Raw genomic sequence first — 22,380 nt, forward strand, 5'->3', positions numbered from 1 at the left:
AGCTGCTTCAATAAAGTACTGAGTAAAGGGTCTGAATACTTATGTAAGTGTGAAATCTGTTTTTTTTATTTTTAATACATTTGCCAAAAAATCTAAAATCTGTTTTTTTGCTTTGTCATTATGGGATATTGTGTAGATTGAGGAGAATGAAAAAAACGATTTAATCAATTTTAGAATAAGGCTATAACGTAACAAAATGTGAAAAAAGTACAAGGGGTCTGTATAGTTTCCGAATACACTGTATGCACATGGAACAATATGTTATTTGGTGATTTGCGTATACTTCGTATTTAGAAACATAAATCATGCCCCCCCCCCCCTTTCGGTTTATTTGGTTAAAACCCAAGCATAGCTTCCCCTCCGCTGAGTGAAGTCTGTTTTCTTTTTGTCCTGCCCAATGTAATCAAGTAGGCTAGTCAAGACCTCCGATAAAGTGTTTGGGTCATGAGACCGCTGGGAAATCAATCTTACGTCACCAAAGCTTTATTAAAATACCTAATTTCAGAGGAGCAAAACAGTGAGCTGGAATTCCCATTTTAGCTATGTATTGTAGACAGGCCTACATTATTTTAGCCATGCTTTGGACCTGCATAAAAACCCCTTCATGATCTATTCCATGCCCATCATGAAATTAGAGATGTGAACCTCGTGTTTAGAAGGTATTTTCCTTCAACAATTTTTTGTTTTCCGTTTAATATTTTTAAAGCCCAAGCCCTCCTCCGTAGGCTACCCTTACCATAGGCCTACTATAACGAGGGCTGGTTCAACAGCAACATGCGTCACGTCTTATTTATGCTGCCGACTTGAAAAACATCACATTTCTTCATGTATTTATTGTTGAAAAAAAAAGATTTATTTAAACCAAAGTCAACAAAAAGACAAGCAAACTTATTAGAATGATTAAACTTCTGGAGAAGTGTGAATGCGATCTGTAATGGATGGTTCCAATTTGTACAGTACTAGTCAAAGGTTTGGACACCTACTTGTTAGCAGTTGATGTTATTCTTCAGTAACACAGACCCCACAGCAAATCAGGGGGAGGGAGAAAAATAGGTTTATTCAAAGAGAACAAATCATGGTTGTTATGCTGAGAAGTAGATGATCATTCTTCCCTGTCCTCAGTGACTCTCCACAGAACAAAGGGACAGGATGTCATGTATAACCCTCAACCCTAGTCTGTGGTTGACCAATTAGAATTCCTTGCAGTAAAATTGGGCCAATGGCCAAATAACAAGTATCCTGTTTCAGGGTCAATGTATAGACAATTCAGACCAATGAGATCTTGCCACATGTAGCTATGAGTCCAGGACTGAAACCTCTACACAGATTCTAACCAGATGTTGAACTGAAAAACAACTATTTTCATTGATGGTTAATTCCCTATTGACCTCTAGTCCTCTGCATCGGGTATTATCTTAAAATAGTCTTACATACTCATTCAAGGTTTTTTTTATTTATTTTTTTATTACTATTTTCTACATTGTAGAATAATTGTGAAGACATGAAAACTATGAAATAACACATATGGAATCATGTAGTAACCAAAAAAGTGTTAAACAAATCAAAGTAGGCACCCTTTGCTTTGATGACTGCTTTGCACACTCTTGGCATTCTCTCAACCAGGAGTGATTTCCAACAGTCTTGGAGTTCATTGCTTGCTGTTTGGGGTTTTATGCTGGGTTTCTGTACAGCACTTTGAGATATCAGCTGATGTAAGAAGAGCTATATAAATACATTTGATTTGAATTTGATTTACCTCATGAAGCTGGTTGAGAGAATGCCAAGATTGTGCAAAGCTGACAAGGCAAAGGGTGGGTACTTTGAAGAAACTCATATTTTATATTTATTTTGATCTGTTTAACACTTTTTTGGTTACTACATGATTCCATATGTGTTATTTCATAGTTTTGATGTCGTCACTATTATTCTACAATATAGAAAATAGTTAAAATAAAGCAAAACCCTGGGATGAGTAGGTGTGTCCAAACTTTTGACTGCTACTGTGTATAAAACATTATATTTGGAAAAAGTAAAACGGTGAATGGACAATCTCCCTTTATATTATTATATTTATACTTTGTTCAGCTACTGCAAAAAGTTTGTATGTACGTAAAACTCTCCATAGTCAGCTTTGTTTTAATATTATATGCCCACGGGAAGCAATTATGGTGCCTGTAAAGTGTATTTACACATAGCCTATTTAAAACAATTTGTTTTTCGTTTCGAATTATTCGCTCTCATTAGACCCATAGAACGTTTTACAAAATTACATCTATCACACATCTAGAGCATGTATTATGCAGAGTTTACTTTCCTTTCTTTGTCCAAACCCTGACTTTTAAGTTTCCATCTTCAGGTGCAGGTTAGTGTTTTTTCCATCATGAATCTTATTCTGGAGGCAGCTCTGCAGAGTGGTCACTAGCTGGCACAGTCACAAAGTCATAAAAATCTGATTTTAAAGCTAACTTTACATTTCTGTTTTCATACATTTTTACAATATAGCCAATTTTGACTTTGCAGCTGGCCCATCTAGAGGAAATTGCTCAGTTCTGCATCAAGGACAATACTCATCCAAATAAACGTCAACCGAAGATCTCTCCCAAATTTTTTTCTTCCTGTTTTAGCCCAGTTCTCTTTCCTTGTGGACTTTATTCATATGTTTCAGCAGCTGAGCCTTACGACTGAATCATAGCCTGAGCAGCAGTCAGTTCGTGCATGGTTAGGTTCCCCTTGACACTAAAGCTTTTCCCACAGCTAAATGGTTTCTCTGTTGTGTGAATCAGTATGAGTCCGTTTGTGCACGTTCAGATGCCCCTTCTGACAGAAGCTTTTCCCACAGTCACCACAACTAAAGGGTTTCTCTCCTGTGTGAGTAAATTTATGTTTCTTTAGGGAGTCCTTCAAATTAAAACTTTTCCCACAGTCATCACAGCTAAATGGTTTCTCTCCTGTGTGAGTCAGTTTATGCATGTTTAGGGGCTGCTTGCGATTGAAGCTCTTCCCACAGTCACCACAGCTAAATGGTTTCTCTCCTGTGTGAGTCAGTTTATGCATGGTTAGGTGTCCCTTCTGTTTGAAACTCTTCCCACAGTCACTACAGCTAAATGGCTTCTCCCCTGTGTGAGTCCGAACATGTTCGGTTAGGTTCCTCTTGAGACTGAAACTTTTCCCACAGTCACCACAACTAAATGATTTCTCCCCTGTGTGAGTCAATATATGTTGGGTTAGATTCCCCTTGCGATTAAAGCTCTTCCCACAGTCACCACAGCTAAATCGTTTCTCTCCTGTGTGAATCATGTGCTTGGACAGATCTCCTTCTAGTTTGAAGGTCTTTCCAAAATAGGGGAAGGTGCTGGTTTTCCCATCGTGACACAGTCTGACATGGGCCTTCAGTTTACAGGTAGATATGTAGAAATGTTTGCAGAATTGGCATTTACTGGGCTTCTTGGCGAGAGTCACATGCATCTGCAGGTCAGCTTTTAGAGCAAATGTTTCACCACAGTCACAGCAGCGGAGAGTTTTTATAGCTGTGTTGCTGGGTTTGGATCTGTGTTTCTTAAATGGTGGGTTGTGACTCAATGGTGGGCTGGGATCTAATGTTGGGCTGCTGTCGCGTCCTATTGGGTCACTGCTTTCGGCTGTGCTGTGGCTGGATGCATTGTTTTGATTATTTGGAGGGTCACAGGGAATGTTGAGAGCTTTTAGCTGAGTCACAGTGCCAAAAGGTGTGAGATTCACTTGTTTCGGGTCACACTCTCTGTTCTCCAAAGTCTGGATTTGAGGAGGAGTCAAGGGGTCCACCTGATCACATTTACTTGTCATACAGGCAGGAGTGAAAATTGTGTTTTTGGTATCAAAGAGCTCTTGAAGCTGTTCTTCCTCCTGACTGATTTGCTCCTCTTCCTCTTTAATCTGTGTGGCTTCAGTGTTCCCCTGTCCCAGACTGAAGCTCCACTCCTGCTCACAATGCTGATGCTCAGGGAGAACCTCCTCTTCAGAGACAGCGAGAGAGAGCTGCAAGGAATCTGGAGGGAATGAGAGGGGGGGGGGGGGGGCTAAGGTTATCCAGTCTTTAGACATCAGGGTTATAGTGAATTTGAATTGAAAGGAGCAATCTGCAGATCCAACAATAACAAAGCGGGTACCCCGCCACTGTTTTGGTAAAGGGCTGAGGCTTGCTAAATGGAACCGCTCTCAAATTCATAGACAGAGTTATGGGTGTAAGGACTGACAAGTTATGATATCAAAATGACCGTTTTAAACATGTTGAGGCTATAAAGTGGTTGTTTACAATTACATTGTTTAGAAACACTGTAAAAAAACAAGCCTATATTTGGGGTTCTGTTGGGTTACAAGACATCCATAAATTATATTCAAGAATCCATGGGTATATTATTCATTTTAAAAGGTAAAAAAATGTATGTACCAATCGCAGATTGACCCTTTAAGTCAGTAAATTCAAAAAGTAAACTGAAATTTCAATTCAAATGATGGAAAATCTAGAATCGTTTTCCAATTATTTTTCAATAAACTAAAGAGAAAAAGCGATTTAATTTAAAAAGTTTGTCAATGTTTTTTTTTGTTTTTTTTATAAATTCAAATCACTTCCAGGTTTTCGTGACAGTCGGTTTTTCTCCATGCTGGTAAACCACCCCCTCTAGAGGTAAACATGTTAAATGATTAAATAGTTACTGTTATGCATGCCTTTTATAAACTGCTATGTTTAACACTATTTTTTTTTCTTTATATATTTATAGCCTGTAGCACCAGTTTCCACCTCTTTCAAAAACCCCTGCAGCTTCCTCTAGAGGTATTGATGTAGAAGAGTTAAATGCTTTTCATGAAACATGCTCTGCCTAATAGGGCTGTTTTTTTCATGGCAAAAAAACCCCCAAAAAAACGAAGCAGACAAAATACTTTGGTCCTTTAACAACCTGCTGTATGTAAAATATTGTGTGCTATAGCTTGGAAAATACATAAATGGGAATATGGATGAAAATATAATGATGTGTTTGTTTCTAACATGTTGTTACATTAGGTCAGTTTTCCTGAAGAAGTTTTAAAGCCGCTCTGTGTTTTGGTTCTTTGCCACGACACTAACGAGAAAAGAAAATTGTCACGCCACCTATAGCACCACCCTCAGGTACTTCATAATCTTCTCTCGGTTGTATCAACTACTATTGTTGTTGTAATACCTCTATGTTCATCAATTTGATTTTGTTTTTCAAATACAAGTAGCTGAAAACACTATCTGCTGTGCCCGCTGCGGGAGCGTGATCCACCTGCAAGCTCCCCTCAGGAGCGTGATCCACCTGCAAGCTTCCCTCAGGAGCGTGATCCACCTGCAAGCTCCCCTCAGGAGCGTGATCCACCTGCAAGCTCCCCTCAGGAGCGTGATCCACCTGCAAGCTCCCCTCAGGAGCGTGATCCACCTGCAAGCTTCCCTCAGGAGCGTGATCCACCTGCAAGCTCCCCTCAGGAGCGTGATCCACCTGCAAGCTTCCCTCAGGAGCGTGATCCACCTGCAAGCTTCCCTCAGGAGCGTGATCCACCTGCAAGCTCCCCTCAGGAGCGTGATCCACCTGCAAGCTCCCCTCAGGAGCGTGATCCACCTGCAAGCTCCCCTCAGGAGCGTGATCCACCTGCAAGCTCCCCTCAGGAGCGTGATCCACCTGCAAGCTCCCCTCAGGAGCGTGATCCACCTGCAAGCTCCCCTCAGGAGCGTGAGTCGGAAGTGCCATGTGTGTGCTCTGACTTCTGCCAGCACTGGACCCACTCCTGCTGTGTGCAGTGGGACGCAGAGGGGGTGGTGGAGCTGGACTTTTAATGCGATATGTGTGACAATATAGGGATGGAGGTCGAGATTTAGTTGTTGTTTTGTTTGCTTTTATGTATGTATTTATGAATCTAATATCTATATATCTATAGATTTATTCAACCCATGTCGTGTTTTTCCTTCACTGAGATTCCAAGTGAATCACTGCAACACCAACACTGTGTTTTACTGTTCATGTCAGTGCACACCACTGACATTAATGTTTTATTTCATGTCTGTTATTCATATTCCTATATATTTTAGCATTAAACTAGTGTCTACTTTGTCAAAACATAAGAGAAATCGGTAAATAAGTAAATAATTATTTGGTTCCAACACTGAACAAGATGTTGGTGAGGTCAGTCAGTCAGTCAACAGGAGAGCGCAGCAGGTCAGTAAATGTTTTTAAACCAAAAAGCTAACCAACTAGCCAGTTATCTATTAAACGCTTAAGAGAAGAGAGCTAAACTCTGCAAAAAAAAGAAATGTCCCTTTTTCAGGACCCTGTCTTTTAAAGATAAATTCTAAAAATCCAAATAACTTCACAGATCTTCATTGTAAAAAGGTTTAAACACTGTTTCCCATGCTTGTCAATGAACCATAAACAATTAATGAACATGCACCTGTGGAACGGTCGTTAAGACACTAACAGCTTGCAGACGGTAGGCAATTAAGGTCACAGTTATGAAAACTTGAGACCTTTCTACTGACTCTGGAAACCACCAAAAGAAAGATCCCCAGGCTCCCTGTGTGAACGTGCCTTAGGAATGCTGCAAGAAGGCATGAGGACTGCAGATGTGGCCAGGGCAATAAATGTCAATGTCCGTACTATGAGATGCCTAAGACAGCGCTACAGGGAGACAGGACGGACAGATAATCGTCCTCGCAGTGGCAGACCACAGGTAACAACACCTGCACAGGGTCGGTACATCCGTACATCACACCTGTGGGACAGGTACAGGATGGCAACAACTGCTCGAGTTACATCAGGAACGCACAATCCCTCCATCAGTGCTCAGACTGTTCCCAATAGGCTGAGAGAGGCTGGACTGAGGGCTTGTAGGCCTGTTGTAAGGCAGGTCCTCACCAGACATCACCGGCAACAACGTCGCCTATGGGCACAAACCCACCGTCGCTGGACCAGACAGGACTGGCAAAAAGTGCTCTTCACTGACGAGTCGCGGTTTTGTCTCACCAGGGGTGATGGTCAGATTTGCGTTTTTCGTCGAAGGTTTGAGCGTTACACCGAGGCCTGTGCTCTGGAGCGGGATCGTTTTGGAGGTGGAGGGTCCATCATGGTCTGGGGTGGTGTGTCACAGCATCATCGGACTGAGCTTGTTGTCATTGCAGGCAATGTCAACGCTGTGCGTTACAGGGAAGACATCCTCCTCCCTCAAGTGGTGCCCTTCCTGCAGGCTCATCCTGACATGACCCTCCAGCATGACAATGCCACCAGCCATACTGCTCGTTCTGTGCGTGATTTTCTGCAAGACAGGAATGTTAGTGTTCTGCCATGGCCAGCGAAGAGCCCGGATCTCAATCCCATTGAGCACGTCTGGGCCTGTTGGATCAGGGTGCGAGGGCTAGGGCCTTTCCCCCCAGAAATGTCCAGGTAATTGCAGGTGCCTTGGTGGGAGAGTGAGGTAACATCTCACAGCAAGAACTGGCAAATCTGGTGCAGTCCATGAGGAGATGATGCACTGCAGTACTTAATGCAGCTGGTGGCCACACCAGATACAGACTGTTACTTTAGATTTTAACCGCCCCTTTGTTCAGGGACACATTTCTGTTAGTCACATGTTTGTGGAACTTGTTCAGCTTACATCTCAGTTGTTGAATCTTATGTTCATACAAATATTTACACATGTTAAGTTTGCTGAAAATAAACGCAGTTGACAGTGAGAGGGCGTTTCTTTTTTTGCTGAGTTTAAGTCTATGTTTTAACACAATTAAATTTATATAAGGTGGCCACTAACTGGGGACCAAATGCCGATTACATTTTAATTTTGCTAAACCACTTATCAAAATACACGATAATAGTAACTAGTATTTCCAAAGAAATGTCAAACATGCAAAATGCTAACGTTAACCAGTTAGCGGACATGTTTACGACACCAATAATCACAAAACATTGACGTCTTCATAACACTGTTGAAAATAATATATTTCTAAAACATTGTAGAATGAGGCGATCATACATGGTTGTGTTGTACATACGAACCTATCCGCAGCAGTCTCCGTAGACGATCATTTTCCTCTTGGTACTCAGCTACCGTTTTCTCAACTGCCCCAAAAATTTCGACAGCAGCAGCCATTACACGCTCATTTAAAAACTCACGCAGCAACTGTAGTTGAGACATTTTCAATCGATTGATAGTTGACGATTCAACGAATATGGCTTTGTCCACGTAAAAATTATGTTGAATAAAAAAAACGAAATCCGCTCCAAAGATGATACACTGAATCAGCGCTACAAGCGACTTGTCAGCAACAATAAAATAAGTATTTCCGGGTCACGGAAGTTCGGAAATGTCAATTTGCATTACATTTGGGTTTTAAAACATGTTCCAAGGTCAAATAAATGTCCCCAATGCAATACACTGTATTCATGAAATACATATTGGTTTATAGAGAAAAAACTATTCTAGGTGCCAAAGTAAAAGTGTGGGTGGGATTACTCACTAGGGACTGTAGAATCTATATATGGTGTTATTTCATGGGGGACTGAAGTCTAATTTACTTGATTTATTCCTGTTTGGGCCTCAACAGTGCATCTCCAACATAGATTTTTGAATTGAATTTATTTGGGGTAACAGACATATACAACAAAATGTACAAAGTGGACCCAGAGGATGTCACTCAATAGTATTAATTAAAATGCTTGTTTCCAAAGTGGTCCTCATTTGAACAAGATTTTGATATTTATTATATTCACCATTAGGAACATATCATGTTTTATGGAAGTAATAAATATACCGCTTATAATGTATAATAGGTCTAGCTACATACATACAAATAATACATTTATTTTTCTTCCTTTAGGAACCTAAATGTCACTTTTGCTTCATTGCCAGCAATACTAAATATATCACATCATTACTTAATGAGATCCATGTGTTAGTAAAGCTATAAAGCTTGTATACTTTATTGTGCATATGTTCCATCATTTTTGCCTGTATTATTCATTTTACACAGTTTACAGGACATCTTATTTTGAAGGATTAAAAAATGTGACCTGTAAGTGCCTTGAAACTCTTGTTGCATTCAAATGAATGTCAAACAACCATAGAGATAGATAGAGGACTCATCTTTATCTGCGCCGTTATGCCATCTGTGACAGCATGGGCAGTGCCATAGAGGCTACAACCCATAGGAATACCCACTCAGTTGAGTACTTTGACTACTTTAAAATGGCAGAAGCATGGCGGAAGCCCTCAATGGCGCTGCCCACGCTTAAACGGCCTTCTGGCCGCCTCTGAGAATAGTATTGAAGTATACACTGACTCTGTGACTAGGTTAATCAGCAAGTGCATAGAGGATGTTGTTCCCACTGTGACAATTAGAACTTATCCAAACCAAAAACTGTGGGTAGGTGGTAGCATTCGAGCAAAACTGAAAGCGAGAACCACCGCATTTAACCATGGCAAGGTGACTGGGAACATGGACATATACTGTACAAACAGACTATCTCTGACTTACGTAAGGAAATCAAAGAGGGAAAGCGACAGTAAAGGGACATGGTGAAGTTGCAATTAAACTGCTCAAACATGATATACACTATATTTCCACAAAAGTATGTGGACACCCCTTCAAATGAGTGGATTCGGCTATTTCAGCAACACCTGTTGCTGACAGGTGTATAAAATCGAGCAATCTCCATAGACAAACATTGTCAGTAGAATGGCCTTACTGAAGAGCTCAGTGACTTTCAACTTGGCACAATAATAGGATGCCACCTTTCCAACAAGTCCGTTCATCAAATTTCTGCCCTGCTAGAGCTGCCTCGGTCAACAGCGTGACAATTCCCCGGTGCACAAAGCAAGGACCATACAGAAATAGTTTGTCAAGATCGGTGTGGAAGAACTTCAGTGGCCTGCACAGAACTCTGACCTCAACTTCATCGAACATCTTTGGGATGAATTGGAACGCCAACTGCGAACCAAGCCTAACATCAGTGTCTGACCTCACTAATGCTCTTGTGGCTGAACAGAAGCAAGTCCCAGCTGCAATGTTCGAACATATAGTAGAAAGCTTTCCCAGAATAAGGGGGACATAATCCATATTAATGCCCATAATTTTAGAATTAGATGTTCGATGAGCAGGTGTCCACATACTTTTGGTCACGTAGTGTATGTGGCAGGGACTCCAGACAAATATGGATCATAAACATAAAGCCAACCACGTCGCGGACAGACGCATTGGTCCCAGATTACCTAAACATCTTCTTTGTCCACTTTCGAGGAAAACATTGAGCCTCCGAACGCCGGCACCCTCCGCTCACGAGGACTGCGTGCTCTTGTTCTCTGTAGCCGACGCGAGTAAGTTATTTAAGTGTGTTAACCCTTGCAAGGCTGCCGGCCCAGACGGCATCCCAAATCGCGTACTCAGAACATGTGCAGACCAGGTGGCTGGATGTTTACGAACATATTAAATCTCTAATATCCCAGTCTGTTGTCCCCACTTGCGTCAAGACGTCCACCATTGTTCCTGTACCCAAGAGAGCGAAGGTAACCGAACTACATGACTATCGCTCCGTAGCACTCACTTATGTCTTCATGAAGAGCTTTGAGAGGCTAGTTAAGGATCATATCACCGCCACCTTACCCAACAACCTTGACCCACTACAAATCGTATAGCGCCCCAACAGATCTACGGATGACGTTATTGCACTGCACACTGCCCTATCCCACCTGGACAAGAGAAATACCTATGTAAGAATACTTACAGTACCAGTCAAAAGTTTGAACACACCTACTCATTCAAGGGTTTTTCTATATTTTTACTATTTTCTACATTGTAGAATAACAGTAAAGACATCAAAAATATGAAATAACACATATGGAATAATGTGGTATCCAACAAAGTGTTAAACAAATCAAAATATATTTTATATTTGAGATTCTTCAAAGTAGCCACCCTTTGCCTTGATGACAGCTTTGCACACTCTTGGAATTCTCTCAACCAGCTTCACCTGGAATGCTTTTCCAACAGTCTTGAAGGAGTTCCCACATATGCTGTGCACTTGTTTGCTGCTTTTCCTTCACTCTGCAATCCAACTCATCCCAAACCATCTCAATTGCGTTGAGGTCGGGTGATTGTGGAGGCCATGTCATCTGGCCTCCACAATCTACAGATGCACCATTGAGAGTATCCTATATCCTGTCGGCTTGTCTCACCACCTGGTACAGCAATTGCACCGTCTGCAACCGCATGGCTCTCCAGAGGGTGGTGCTGTCAAACTCACACTGCCTGCCTTCCAAGACATCGACAGCACCCTGTGTCAGGGGAAGGCCAAGACGATCATAAAGTACCTCAGCCACTTGTTCCTCCCGCTACCATCTAGAAGGAGGAGACAGTACAGCTTCAATCTCCTTGTAAAAAGAAAAAGATCCGAGTTGTGGTGGTAAAGGACTGTATCTTAATGTAACCGTTGCTGGTTTGAGTTGGGGCTATGGTGGTGGTTGCCATTAAAACAAAGAGGAGGATTGCAGTTGAATGGTCTGGTGCCGTTTTATTATTGCAGTTTGAATCATGAAAGGATATTGCAGGATGAATGATGAATGGATATTAGGATGGTTAACTAGGAAAACAAGGAAAGATCCACAGGAATCCCACAGGATTTTGGGCCTCTGAAGGAATTGTGCAGGTTTATGCTTCTACAGGATTTCTGCATTTTGCTTTGCACATGATCTTGAGACTAATACAACCTCACATAGTTTGTCTGAGGTTAAGACTACTCCAGTGCTAGATCCTTTATTCAAGTTGATAGCATGATAAACACAAAAAAAAACTATGATTTTCTCAATGCTAAACAATGATTCTACAAAGTTTAGGAATAACTCCCACAGTATGAGAATACCCCAAATACAACGTTAAGCGCAACGGGGTTCTCTGGGTAATGCGCCTTCTAGTCTCCACGCCGTAGGTGGCGCTTTCTAGCTTGCCGTCTATCTAAATCTGACCGGATGAGCTCGCAAGGAAAGACACCGTTATCAATGATGAAGGAATATTGATGACAATAAGCCAGCTATTCTTACAAATATGACTATTTCTTGAACAAGCTAGCAAAAAAATAACCTTTGTTGGACGTTTTTAATCTTAATAGTAGTAGTTGTCACTGGTTTCACAAAAGCAAAGGGTTTAAAATGTCGGAAATGCGTGTTTTGCATCAACGGATAAGCTCTGTCATCATGGACATATTAGCCTCCGCTGCGGTTACAGAGATTTGTAAGTTAGTAGAAGATTGTTGTGGAGCATTACGTGCAGAAGTCTCTCAAAGCAAGGAACAAATCAAAATACTACAGAAACAACTCAGCCTGGCTGAGTCGAGTTACAGGTCGGTGAGTTGCAACGAAGGTCAGACGCCTGTCAGCAGCGGCTCACCGATAAATAACAATATTTCGGGAAATTCCCCCGCGGCCAATGAAGATGATGCGGACGACACTCACGATGACGAAGGTTGGCTATCAATTTGTAACGGGCTGTTGTCAGCCTTTGCGCTAACGTTAATCATTGTAAACCAAGTAATGGTCAAGTTGATCTCTTTCTCGTAGCGCTGTACTCATACTCCTAATAGAGAGCAATATTAATGGCAGTGGTGTAAAGTACTTAAGACATTTTATACGTTTTGAGAAAATCTACATCAGCTAATGTAACCTTTTGTGAATTTTGAAGCATTCATTTGATCAACTCAAGCACAAAGAATTCAAAGGTAATGTACACTGGCGGATATTATCTCATAGATCAAAATGTATAATATCTCCTAAAGACAAAATCCCACTCCACCCACACGCACGTAGATCAAGGTAGTTAATGCTATCTTTGGCGTAGCTATCATAACGATGGGCGAGTAGTTGTTTTTGAAGGGTGTACCTGAAGTAACTATTCACCCTGACATCCGACAGCGAAAAGATGGCAGAAGCGAACGCTGATGTGGAGCGTGAATATAATGGCGGGGGACTCAAGGAGAATTGGAATATTGTCCAAAAGAATAGAAAACGGACCAAAGTTGCAAACAGTGATGAGAATGTCCTTTATCTTGTAGGAGTATGTTTTGTTAATGAGGAGCAGCTGATTGGATTACCAATTTTTGACGAATCCATTTGATATAACCAAACTGGCGGAGAGAGTGCTGGGTAAAGTGAAGGCTGTGAGGATCACGAGAGGCAGGCTTGTTTAGGTTTTTTGTTCTTCTGAAGACAAGAAGGAGAGTGTGTTGCGTCTCACCCGATTTTTTTTAGAAGTTTTATGTGCCCAGGGTGGGTCCTGTTCCGAAGAGACACCGAAGGGGGTAATATGTGGCGGTTCGTGGGGAGTCGATGTTGCGCAGATTAAAAATATTCCTGGAGTGAGTGATGCTCGTCGGATGAATCGTGTGGTGAATGAAGAAAAAGTGACGAGTATCCTCCATTTAAAAAAAATAATAATAATGTTATATGGCGTCTCTCCCTACTCAAGTGCAGTTGGGATATATAAACTACACTCCGGGCGTTTGTTCCAAGACCAATGCAGTGTGATCATTGTAAAGCTTTTGAACATGTTTCAAGTGTTTTGCAGAAGGGAAAAGCTGAGATGTTCAAGTTGTGGAAAAGTTCGCATGATGTGTTTTAAAAGTGATGAAAATGGGACATGCTGCAATTGTGGTGGGAACCATGAATTCCCAACACGGGTGAAAGAGAATGAGGTGGCCACAGGGCTGTCCTGAGCGTTTCATATACAGCGACTGTTAAAAAGGGTTGAGGGTTCGAAATGCGCTCCTGAAGAGTCCATAGTGTTGGATAGACCTTCACTGAAGGCTGCGGTGGTTTCCGTTCAACAGCAAGAAAGACCTAGATATGTCAAAGTTTAAGAACGTGGCCTTTGTAGCTACAGTGATTAATGGCACTGCCGAGGTGGAGAGGAAGTCCAGGAAAATAGATATCATTGTGGATGCGGCGGAACGGTCCCTGGGACTGATAGACTTCTCGGCGAAGGAGTTGCATGGAGTATTGTCACAAGCCATTACCACCCTCTCAGGTGATAGAGCCTGAGAAGGGAGATATGGAGATATTTGAGTTTTGGTTTTGTCAATGTGGTGTTTTGTTTTATTGTGGGTGGATTAAGTTAGTTTTCCCTGTCATGTATGGGTTTTATTTTGACCTTGGTTTTTTCAACCCTGTCCAGTTGGTGGCGGTAATACACCTTTTTGGGTTGTAGTCTGCCATAAAACCCACAGAAGAAGGAGATCATCATTTTCTTCAAGGTTGTTAACCTCAGACCTTATTTTTGGCATTTATCCCAAAACCCCTTTCTTTCCCCATTAATTTCCCCCTCAGGAATGGCTGAACAAACCAGACTTAAATAATTTCCATCTTAAAGGCCTTCAAGCTGGCGAGCTCTATTATCCTATTATCCCCACTGACAAATCAAGAAGTTTGAAATTTGTATTTTCTGTCAGCTTGCTAGGCTAGCAGTATTTCAATCTTCTTGATTTGTCAGTGGGGATAATGGGATTTCCGTTACGTTTTCCGAGCCATATCCCACGCCGGCTCCACGCTGTCCTGATCGTGGCATAGCACCATTCCGACGAGAGAGAAAGGTAGTAATGAACGTCTAGTCTAGTTGGATTTTTATGACTTGCAAGCTGCCACTGGGGCGCTAGCGCTATGACTGAAGTGAGCAACATTAACAATGAGTAAAGATGGTGAAATTGGATGTTCGGCCTTCCAATGAAAAGTCCTGTCTTGAAACTGATGGATAAAAATAATGGAATCATAATGCAAAAAAAAATTGAATGTCATTACATAGTTTTAACTAAATACAATAATTAATTTATTTGACTATAAACAGAAATCTGTTATCCTTTTACGGGGGCAGCCCGACACCGGTACACTTATGACAACATCCAGCTCAAAGTGCAGGGTGCGAAATTCAAAATCTTTTTTTTTTTTTTATATTTAACTTTCACACATTAACAAGTCCAAGACACCAGATGAAAGGTGCACATCTTGTGAATCAAGCCAACATGTCCGATTTTTAAAATGTTTTACAGGTTAGACAAAATATGTAAATCTATTAGCTAACCACGTTAGCAAAAGACACAACTTTTCTAACTCCATCAGTTTCTTACTCCATCAGGTGCTATCACAAATTCGACCAAATAAAGATATAAATAGCCACTAACCAAGAAACAAATTCATCAGATGACAGTCTGATAACATATTTATTGTATAGCATATGTTTTGTTAGAAAAATTTGCATATTTCATGTATAAACCATAGTTTACATTTCAGCTACAATCCGAAATTGCACCAAAAGCAGCCATAATATTTACAGACACCAACGTCAAATAGCTAATTACTCATCATAAAACATTTCTGAAAAATACATAGTCTGCAGCAATTGAAAGACAGGCATCTTGTGATTCCAAACAATATTTCCGATTTATTAAATTTTTTACAGCGGAAACAAAATGTATCGCTTTATTAGCGTAGCTACAATAGACAGACACAATTGGGCGCCCACGGCCAGTTCACATGCACGACAGATATATGAAATAACATCATAAAATGGGTCTTACTTTTGCTGATCTTTCATCAGAATGTTGAAGAAGGTGTCCTCTGTCCAGATGAGTCGTTGTTTCGATTCAGAATGGCAAATTTCCCTCTTCAATTAGCATTGGCACTAGCCGAGTGGCATAAATTTCTCCAACGTAAACACAGTCAGAGGACGGAACACGGCAAAACTCCCGAATAAAGTTTCAATAATCTGATTAAACTATATTGAAAAAACATACATTACGATGATATGGTCACATGTATCAAAAAAAAATCGAGCCGGAGACGTTAGCCGTTCGTTACCAAGGCAAAACAGAAGTCAATCCCACTTCCTTCAGAGTACCGGAAGTGGACGGTCACGTCAAAGAAATAGTTTTTTTTCCACCACAGAACAAGATGAGCACAAAAATTTCTTCTCTGACATCCTCTTTACACCAATAGGAAGGCGTATAGAGTGTCAGCAGACTCCTAAGTGTCAAGACCATGTATAGGCATCAAGTTGAAAAAAGCATCGATTTCTGACATTTCACTTTCTGGTCAGGAAAAGTGCTGCAGAAGGACTTCTGTTTCACTCAGAGAAATAATTCCAACTCTTTTAGAAACTAGAAAGTGTTTTCTATCCAAAAAGAATAATAATATTCATATTGTACGAGCAAGATTTGAGTAGGAGGCCGTTTGAAATGGGCACGATTTCACTGGCTACTCAACACTTTGCCTTGCAGCCATAAGAAGATTTATTCTCACTCCGGATGTATTTAATTGAATAATGCTGCCTGCAGCATACAGTTGCATACCCACTGTGGCAGCCGGTTGTGGGCCTTGTGCACTACAGACCATCAAGTGCAGACCGCTGTAAATCAGCAGCAACCTACCTTCCGCTAGCCTGACTACTCATCCACATCGTTTCGGCCAAACGCAAAGCCCACTAACATTTCCCCTCCACGATGAGTCTGGATCATAAAGAATGATTGTGGCCAAAAGGCTCTATTAGCATGGGTAACACTTTTTGAGGGCTTCCGTCATTTTAATGTAGTCAACTGAGTGGGATTTTCAACTTCGGGGGCCGATCGCTCCTGGTGACAGTTTCAGACTGAATGTATGGATCTGTCCATAGAGCAGTGGAATTAAATTCAGGATGAGTCGTCAGGCAAACCTCTCTCCTGATATTTGACTGGAAATGTCTGTGGTTTGATCGGGGATTTGGGCTTTGTCCGCTCTAGGATTCTAACTATACGATCAATACTGTAGGTCTCATATAGCGAGAGAAATTATGAAAGAATTTGCGTCACAAATCCAGTCGATATTAATAATTTTACATCTGAATAGAGCAAATGATCCGCTCCTCGTTCTAGCATCTCTTCATCTTTTCTCTTAACATGTATGGATCCAGAACTTAATCGAGCAGCTGATCAGCGTTTTTTTAAATGGACCATTCGTGGTGTTTAGACCAGAATTGAGCTATGCCTTTTCCATTATAATCAGTCGAGTCAGATTGTTGCTGCTGGTAAAATGATTGCCCATTAATACACACTTCAACAACTGTTTTGGTCAATCGACAACAGTACATATAAGTGCAAAATCCTGAACTATCCGATGGGCTATCTTTAAAAAAATAAGTCATGGGCTATCCTATCCTAGACCCTGTTATGTCAGATAGGTGCTTATGTGCTATCTAATCAGTGTGTGGCTGCGCTAACAGTGCTACTATTTACACGTTGATTGGAATTAACTTCCGAAAAAGCTGAATAGTCCACCATAAATGACATAAAATTCAACTTCTACTTTTTCTGTCGCTTGTCTGTAGGCTTGGTTCTTATGCAGGGAGGATTAAATAAATACAAATCGAATGGAATGTACAGTACCAGTCAAAAGTTTGGACACACCTACTCATTTAAGGGTTTTTCTTTATTTTAAACTATTTTCTACATTGTAGAATAATAGTGAAGACATCAAAACTATGAAATAACACATGGAGTCATGTAGTAACCCCCAAAAAGTGTTAAACAAATCAAAATGTAGTTTATATTTTGAGATTCTTCAAAGTAGCCACCCTTTGTCTTGATGACAGCTTTGCACACCCTTGGCATGGCATTCAGGTCATCTGATGCAGCACTCCATCACTCTTCTTCTTGGTAAGATATCCTTTACACAGCCCGGAGGTGTGGGATGGCCTATCGCTGCTGAATGCTGTGGTAGCCATGCTGGTTAAGTGTGCCTTGAATTGTAAATAAATCACTGACCGTGTCACCAGCAAAGCACCCCCACACCGCTTCTTCCATACTTCACAGTGGCTACCACACATGCCGAGATCATCCGTTCACCTACTTTGCGTCTCACAAAGACATGGCGGTTGGAACCGAAAATCTTACATTTGGACTCATCAGACTAAAGGACAGATTTCCACCGGTCTAATGTCCATTGCTCATGTTTCATGGCCCAAGCAAGTCTCTTCTTCATATTGGTGTCCTTTAGGAGTGGTTTCTTTACAGCAATTTGACCATGAAGCCCTGATTCACGCAGTCTCCTCTGAACAGTTGATGTTGAGATGTGTCAGTTACTTAAACTCTGAAGCATTTATTTGGGCTGCAATTTCTGAGGCTGGTAACTGCAGCAGAGTTAACTCTGAGTCTTCTTTTCCTGTGGCAGTCCTCATGAGAGCCAGTCTCATCATAGCGCTTGACGTTTGCACTTGAAGTCTGCACTTGAAGACACTTTTAAACTTCTTGAAATGTTCTGTATTGAGTGACCTGCATGTCTTGAAGTAATGATGGGCTATCATTTGTCTTTGCTTATTTGAGCTGTTCTTCCCATAATATGGACTTGGTCTTTTACCAAATAGGGCTATCTTCTGTATACCTGCTCTACCTTGTCACAACACTGATTGGCTCAAACACATTAAGGAGGAAAGAAATTCCACAAATTAACTTTTAACAAGGCACACCTGTTAATTGAAATGCATTCCAGGTGACTACCTCATGTGTAACACTGTTTTGGTTACTACATGATTCCATATGTGTTATTTCATAGTTTTGATGTCTTCACTATTATTCTGCAATGTAGAAAATAGTAAACGATTCAGGAAAACCCTGAAATGAGTAGGCGTGTCCAAACTTTTGACTGGTACTGTATAATTGAACAGAATTTCCAAACACGGGTCTGTTGTAGACCGATGCAGTTCCTCAGCGAGGAAGGTTCCTCTCTCTCTGCTTATCTCATGTCAAAATAAAAGTCCCCCACAAGTTCTTGCTTTTTTTGTGCAGGTATGACGCAGGTAAAGGACTTTTGTTTTTACATGAGGTCAGTGAAGAGGAAGTGGGTCTACAACAGACTCATGCTTGGAATGTCTGTTTAATTTATGTTCTATTAGATGCATAAGTACCAAGCCTACAGACAATCGGCGGAGTAAGTTTAAATAGATTATTATTATTTTTTTTTACTTCTGTCCTCCGGCAGACCTCTTTGTGATTTTTTTCAAGCTAATTCCTAGGGTTGCTAGTGTGTAAATACTAGCGTTGCTAAAACCAGCTAATCAGCATTTCAGTTCTAACTCAACCTTTCTCCTTCCCTACAGATTTTCAGCAGTTCATTGTCTCTGAAGTGGAGTTTCCCCCCGAGCAGCAGGAGTGGAGCCCCAGTCTGGGGAAAGATGACAGGAACCCCATACAGATTAAAGAGGAACAGGAGGAATTCAGTATCATCCAGGAGAAGGAAGACTCTGTATTCACCCTTGCCTGGGTGAAAAGTGACTATGATCAGTACCCAACTCAGTCCTCACAAATCCAAAGTGAAAAAGACAGAATGGACTCGACTGAACATATCAAAAGAGAACCTAAGGAAGATGATTCCTCAGAGACAACCAGTGACTCTCATCCCCAGTGCAAATTGAAGAAGACATGGACAGAAAAAGGACAAAGCTCGAATGGTAGAAAATCCATGGATCTGAAATCACCAGTGCAAAGGAGTCACACAGAAGTGCAACCATTTTGCTGTAGTGATTGTGGGGAACGTTTCACTCAGATGGGAAAACTGGATGCTCATAGGAAGGTCCACACAGGAGAGAAACCGCATAGCTGTGGTGAATGTGGCAAATGTTTTACTCAAGTTGGGTACCTGAACTATCACAGAAAGACGCACACAGGGGAGAAACCTCATCGCTGTCATGATTGTGGCAAATGTTTCTTTCGAGTTGGTGATCTGACGCTTCATATGAGGATTCACACAGGGGAAAAACCGCTTTGCTGCCAGGTCTGTGGCAAATGTTTTGCTCGTCCTAGTAATCTGAGGTCTCACATTAGGATTCACACAGAGAAATCTTATAGCTGTCATTATTGTGGCAAATATTTTCGTCATAAAGGTAATCTGACAGCGCATATGAGGATTCACACGAGGAAAATCACATCATTGTCCCTATAGTAGCAGATCTTTCACCACTGGCGATAATCAGTGATTTAAAGTATATTGCAGTCAGGATTGTTGTAAATGTTTCACTAATTGTTAGAATATGAGGAGACCGAAGGGAGGAACCACATGCTACCATGACTGGCAAATATTTCATAATCTTAGGTCTTCTGAGAGCTCTTTTGTTTGAGACATGGTTCACATCAGGGAATGCTTCATGTGAATAGCAAATTCACATTTTGGGATTGTTTTTTTTATATTGCAGGGCAGCTCTTACCAACATCTCCAATCTCGTCTCATTGATTGAACACCAGGTTAGCTGAGTCCTGACTCCAATTAGCTTTTGGAGAAGTCATTAGCCTAGGGGTTCACCTACTTTTCCCAACCTATACCGTGTATGTTTAGAATAATGTATTCAATATAGACAAGAAAAATATAATTTGTTATTAGTTTAAGCACACTGTGTTTGTCTATTGTTGTGACTTAGAGGAAGATCAGATCACATTTATTTTGACCAATTTATGTGGAAATCCAGGTAATTCCAAAGGGTTTACATACTTTTTCTTGCAACTGTATTCCTCTGGCAGATACACACCCCTTTTAAACTATTCAGGGTCAAAGATAGATCCAACCCTTGGCTTTCATCTTAGCTCATTCAGATTAGAAGTCAGGCCTCGGCCAATTCAAGGAAAACTGACTCTGGCAATTTTTCAGACAATTGAGAAACAGATGTACTATTTTTGATTAAGAAAGCTAAATCGAGCTATTTTTTATGCTCTGCTGGTGATTCTTCAAAATTTGGGAAAACAGTCAATGTGCTGAAGTGTACAAATTCCTCCTCTTCCATGCCTAAGCAAGTTCTGTCTGACTCTGGCATTATAACTGAGAAGAATGGCATTATAACTGAGAAGAATGGCATTATAACTGAGAAGAATGGCATTATAACTGAGAAGAATGGCATTATAACTGAGAAGAATGGCATCATAACTGAGAAGTATGGCATCATAACTGAGAAGTATGGCATCATAACTGAGAAGAATGGCATCATAACTGAGAAGAATGGCATCATAACTGAGAAGAATGGCATCATAACTGAGAAGAATGTGATAAATGATGCTTTTAATCCCACGGGGGGACCAGGGTTTAATTCCCACGGGGGGACCAGGATGAATATGTATGAACTTTCCAATTTGTAAGTCGCTCTGGATAAGAGCGTCTGCTAAATGTAAAATGTATGTAAAATGTTAATCATTATTTCATCCCGGCAGGCTTTTTATTTGAGAAAAACTGGTTTAATTGACCATGGTCAGTCAATCAACTGCTTTTCCCTCTGCCAGCCTCTAGCTGACACGACGGTTAACCTGTCAACTTCTAATGAATCTTTTGTTTTCATTTCAACAATTTACTATCTGTGACGTGCTCGATGCCTTTTCTTAAGATTGGTGTTAAAAAAAATCCCCTGTGGCTGATATTCCTGATACATGTTTGCCACAGCTCACTGCCTCCCTGATTTCTGTATTATTAACACATATTTTTAACCTGACGATTATATATCTGGTACTACCCCTAAAGTTTGGAAGGCGGCCCATGTACTCCCCCTTCACAAAGTGGTGACCCTTGTGACCTAAATACTTATTGGCCTATTTCTAAACTTTCTTGCCTTGCTAAAATATTAGAATCCTTGATTTAATTCTGTACATCAGAATTAATCAGTCTGGTTTTAGACCAGGTCAAAGCACTATCTCTGCTCCATCCCTAGTTATACATGATGTGGTTAGCTGTATAGATGAAAGGCAACATCGTGCTGCCCTCTTCATTAACCTGTCAAAGGCTTTCAATACTGTTAATCACTCACTGCTAATTCAGAGGCTTTCAATTGGCCTAGACCGGGCTGCATGTAACTGGTTTAAAAATTACTTGACAGATATAACTCAATGTATATCTCCTGATGTTAAATCAGGTTTTCTGGATATTAGGAAAGGTGTTCTTCGGGTCTATTCTGGGTCCTGTACTTTTTACATTAACAATATCACCTTATCTGTAATATATTGTAACCTGCACTTGTATGCCAATGATACTGTTGTGTATGTTATTGCCCCCACGGTTGACCAGGCTCTATCTGAACTTCAGTCTGCCTTCATTGTATTACAGAAAAACTTTATTGACCTAAAATTAGTACTGAAAACTAAGTATTATGTTGTTCTCTAGAGCGCATAAAAATAAGTCTGATGTTAAGCATGTGTACTTTGGATGGTCACTTTTTACCCACTATTGAGTACTTTCTTCCTTTGAAGTCATGATAAAACATTTTATGGAAAAGTTATGGAATGATTTCTTGAAAAGAGTGGGAACCCTGTTTTAAAAAACTAAACAAATATAACATAATTACGTCAAGCGATCCATGTGTTTTAT

General features: G+C 40.8%; 2 protein-coding genes across 2 annotated transcripts; one reads left to right on the forward strand and one right to left on the reverse strand.

Moving 5' to 3' along the window:
- Window positions 1-830: 830 nt before the first annotated feature.
- On the reverse strand, window positions 831-8,296 carry LOC129859626 (gastrula zinc finger protein XlCGF46.1-like). Its single transcript, XM_055929659.1, has 2 exons — window positions 8,037-8,296; window positions 831-4,025 (listed from the first exon to the last, which is right to left on the reverse strand). The coding sequence occupies exons 1-2, from the start codon at window positions 8,173-8,175 to the stop codon at window positions 2,755-2,757; spliced, it is 1,410 nt and encodes a 469-aa protein (XP_055785634.1). The 5' UTR covers window positions 8,176-8,296; the 3' UTR covers window positions 831-2,754.
- A 3,707-nt stretch (window positions 8,297-12,003) lies between these two features.
- On the forward strand, window positions 12,004-22,287 carry LOC129859628 (zinc finger and SCAN domain-containing protein 21-like). The gene is made up of 2 exons (XM_055929661.1): window positions 12,004-12,493; window positions 19,142-22,287. The coding sequence occupies exons 1-2, from the start codon at window positions 12,181-12,183 to the stop codon at window positions 19,981-19,983; spliced, it is 1,155 nt and encodes a 384-aa protein (XP_055785636.1). The 5' UTR covers window positions 12,004-12,180; the 3' UTR covers window positions 19,984-22,287.
- The last annotated feature ends 93 nt before the right edge of the window (window positions 22,288-22,380 follow it).

This window comes from Salvelinus fontinalis, chromosome 7, assembly GCF_029448725.1.
Source record: "Salvelinus fontinalis isolate EN_2023a chromosome 7, ASM2944872v1, whole genome shotgun sequence".
NCBI lineage: Eukaryota > Metazoa > Chordata > Actinopteri > Salmoniformes > Salmonidae > Salvelinus > Salvelinus fontinalis.

Bases quoted from the DNA above. Each gene is read 5' to 3' on its own strand.
- LOC129859626 (XM_055929659.1), bottom strand. From the start codon at position 8,175: ATGTCTCAACTACAGTTGCTGCGTGAGTTTTTAAATGAGCGTGTAATG. The intron at 4,026-8,036 runs GTTCGTATGTAC...CATTCCCTCCAG, and splicing joins ACGGAGACTGCTGCGGATAG to ATTCCTTGCAGCTCTCTCTC.
- LOC129859628 (XM_055929661.1), top strand. From the start codon at position 12,181: ATGTCGGAAATGCGTGTTTTGCATCAACGGATAAGCTCTGTCATCATG. The intron at 12,494-19,141 runs GTTGGCTATCAA...CCTTCCCTACAG, and splicing joins CGACACTCACGATGACGAAG to ATTTTCAGCAGTTCATTGTC.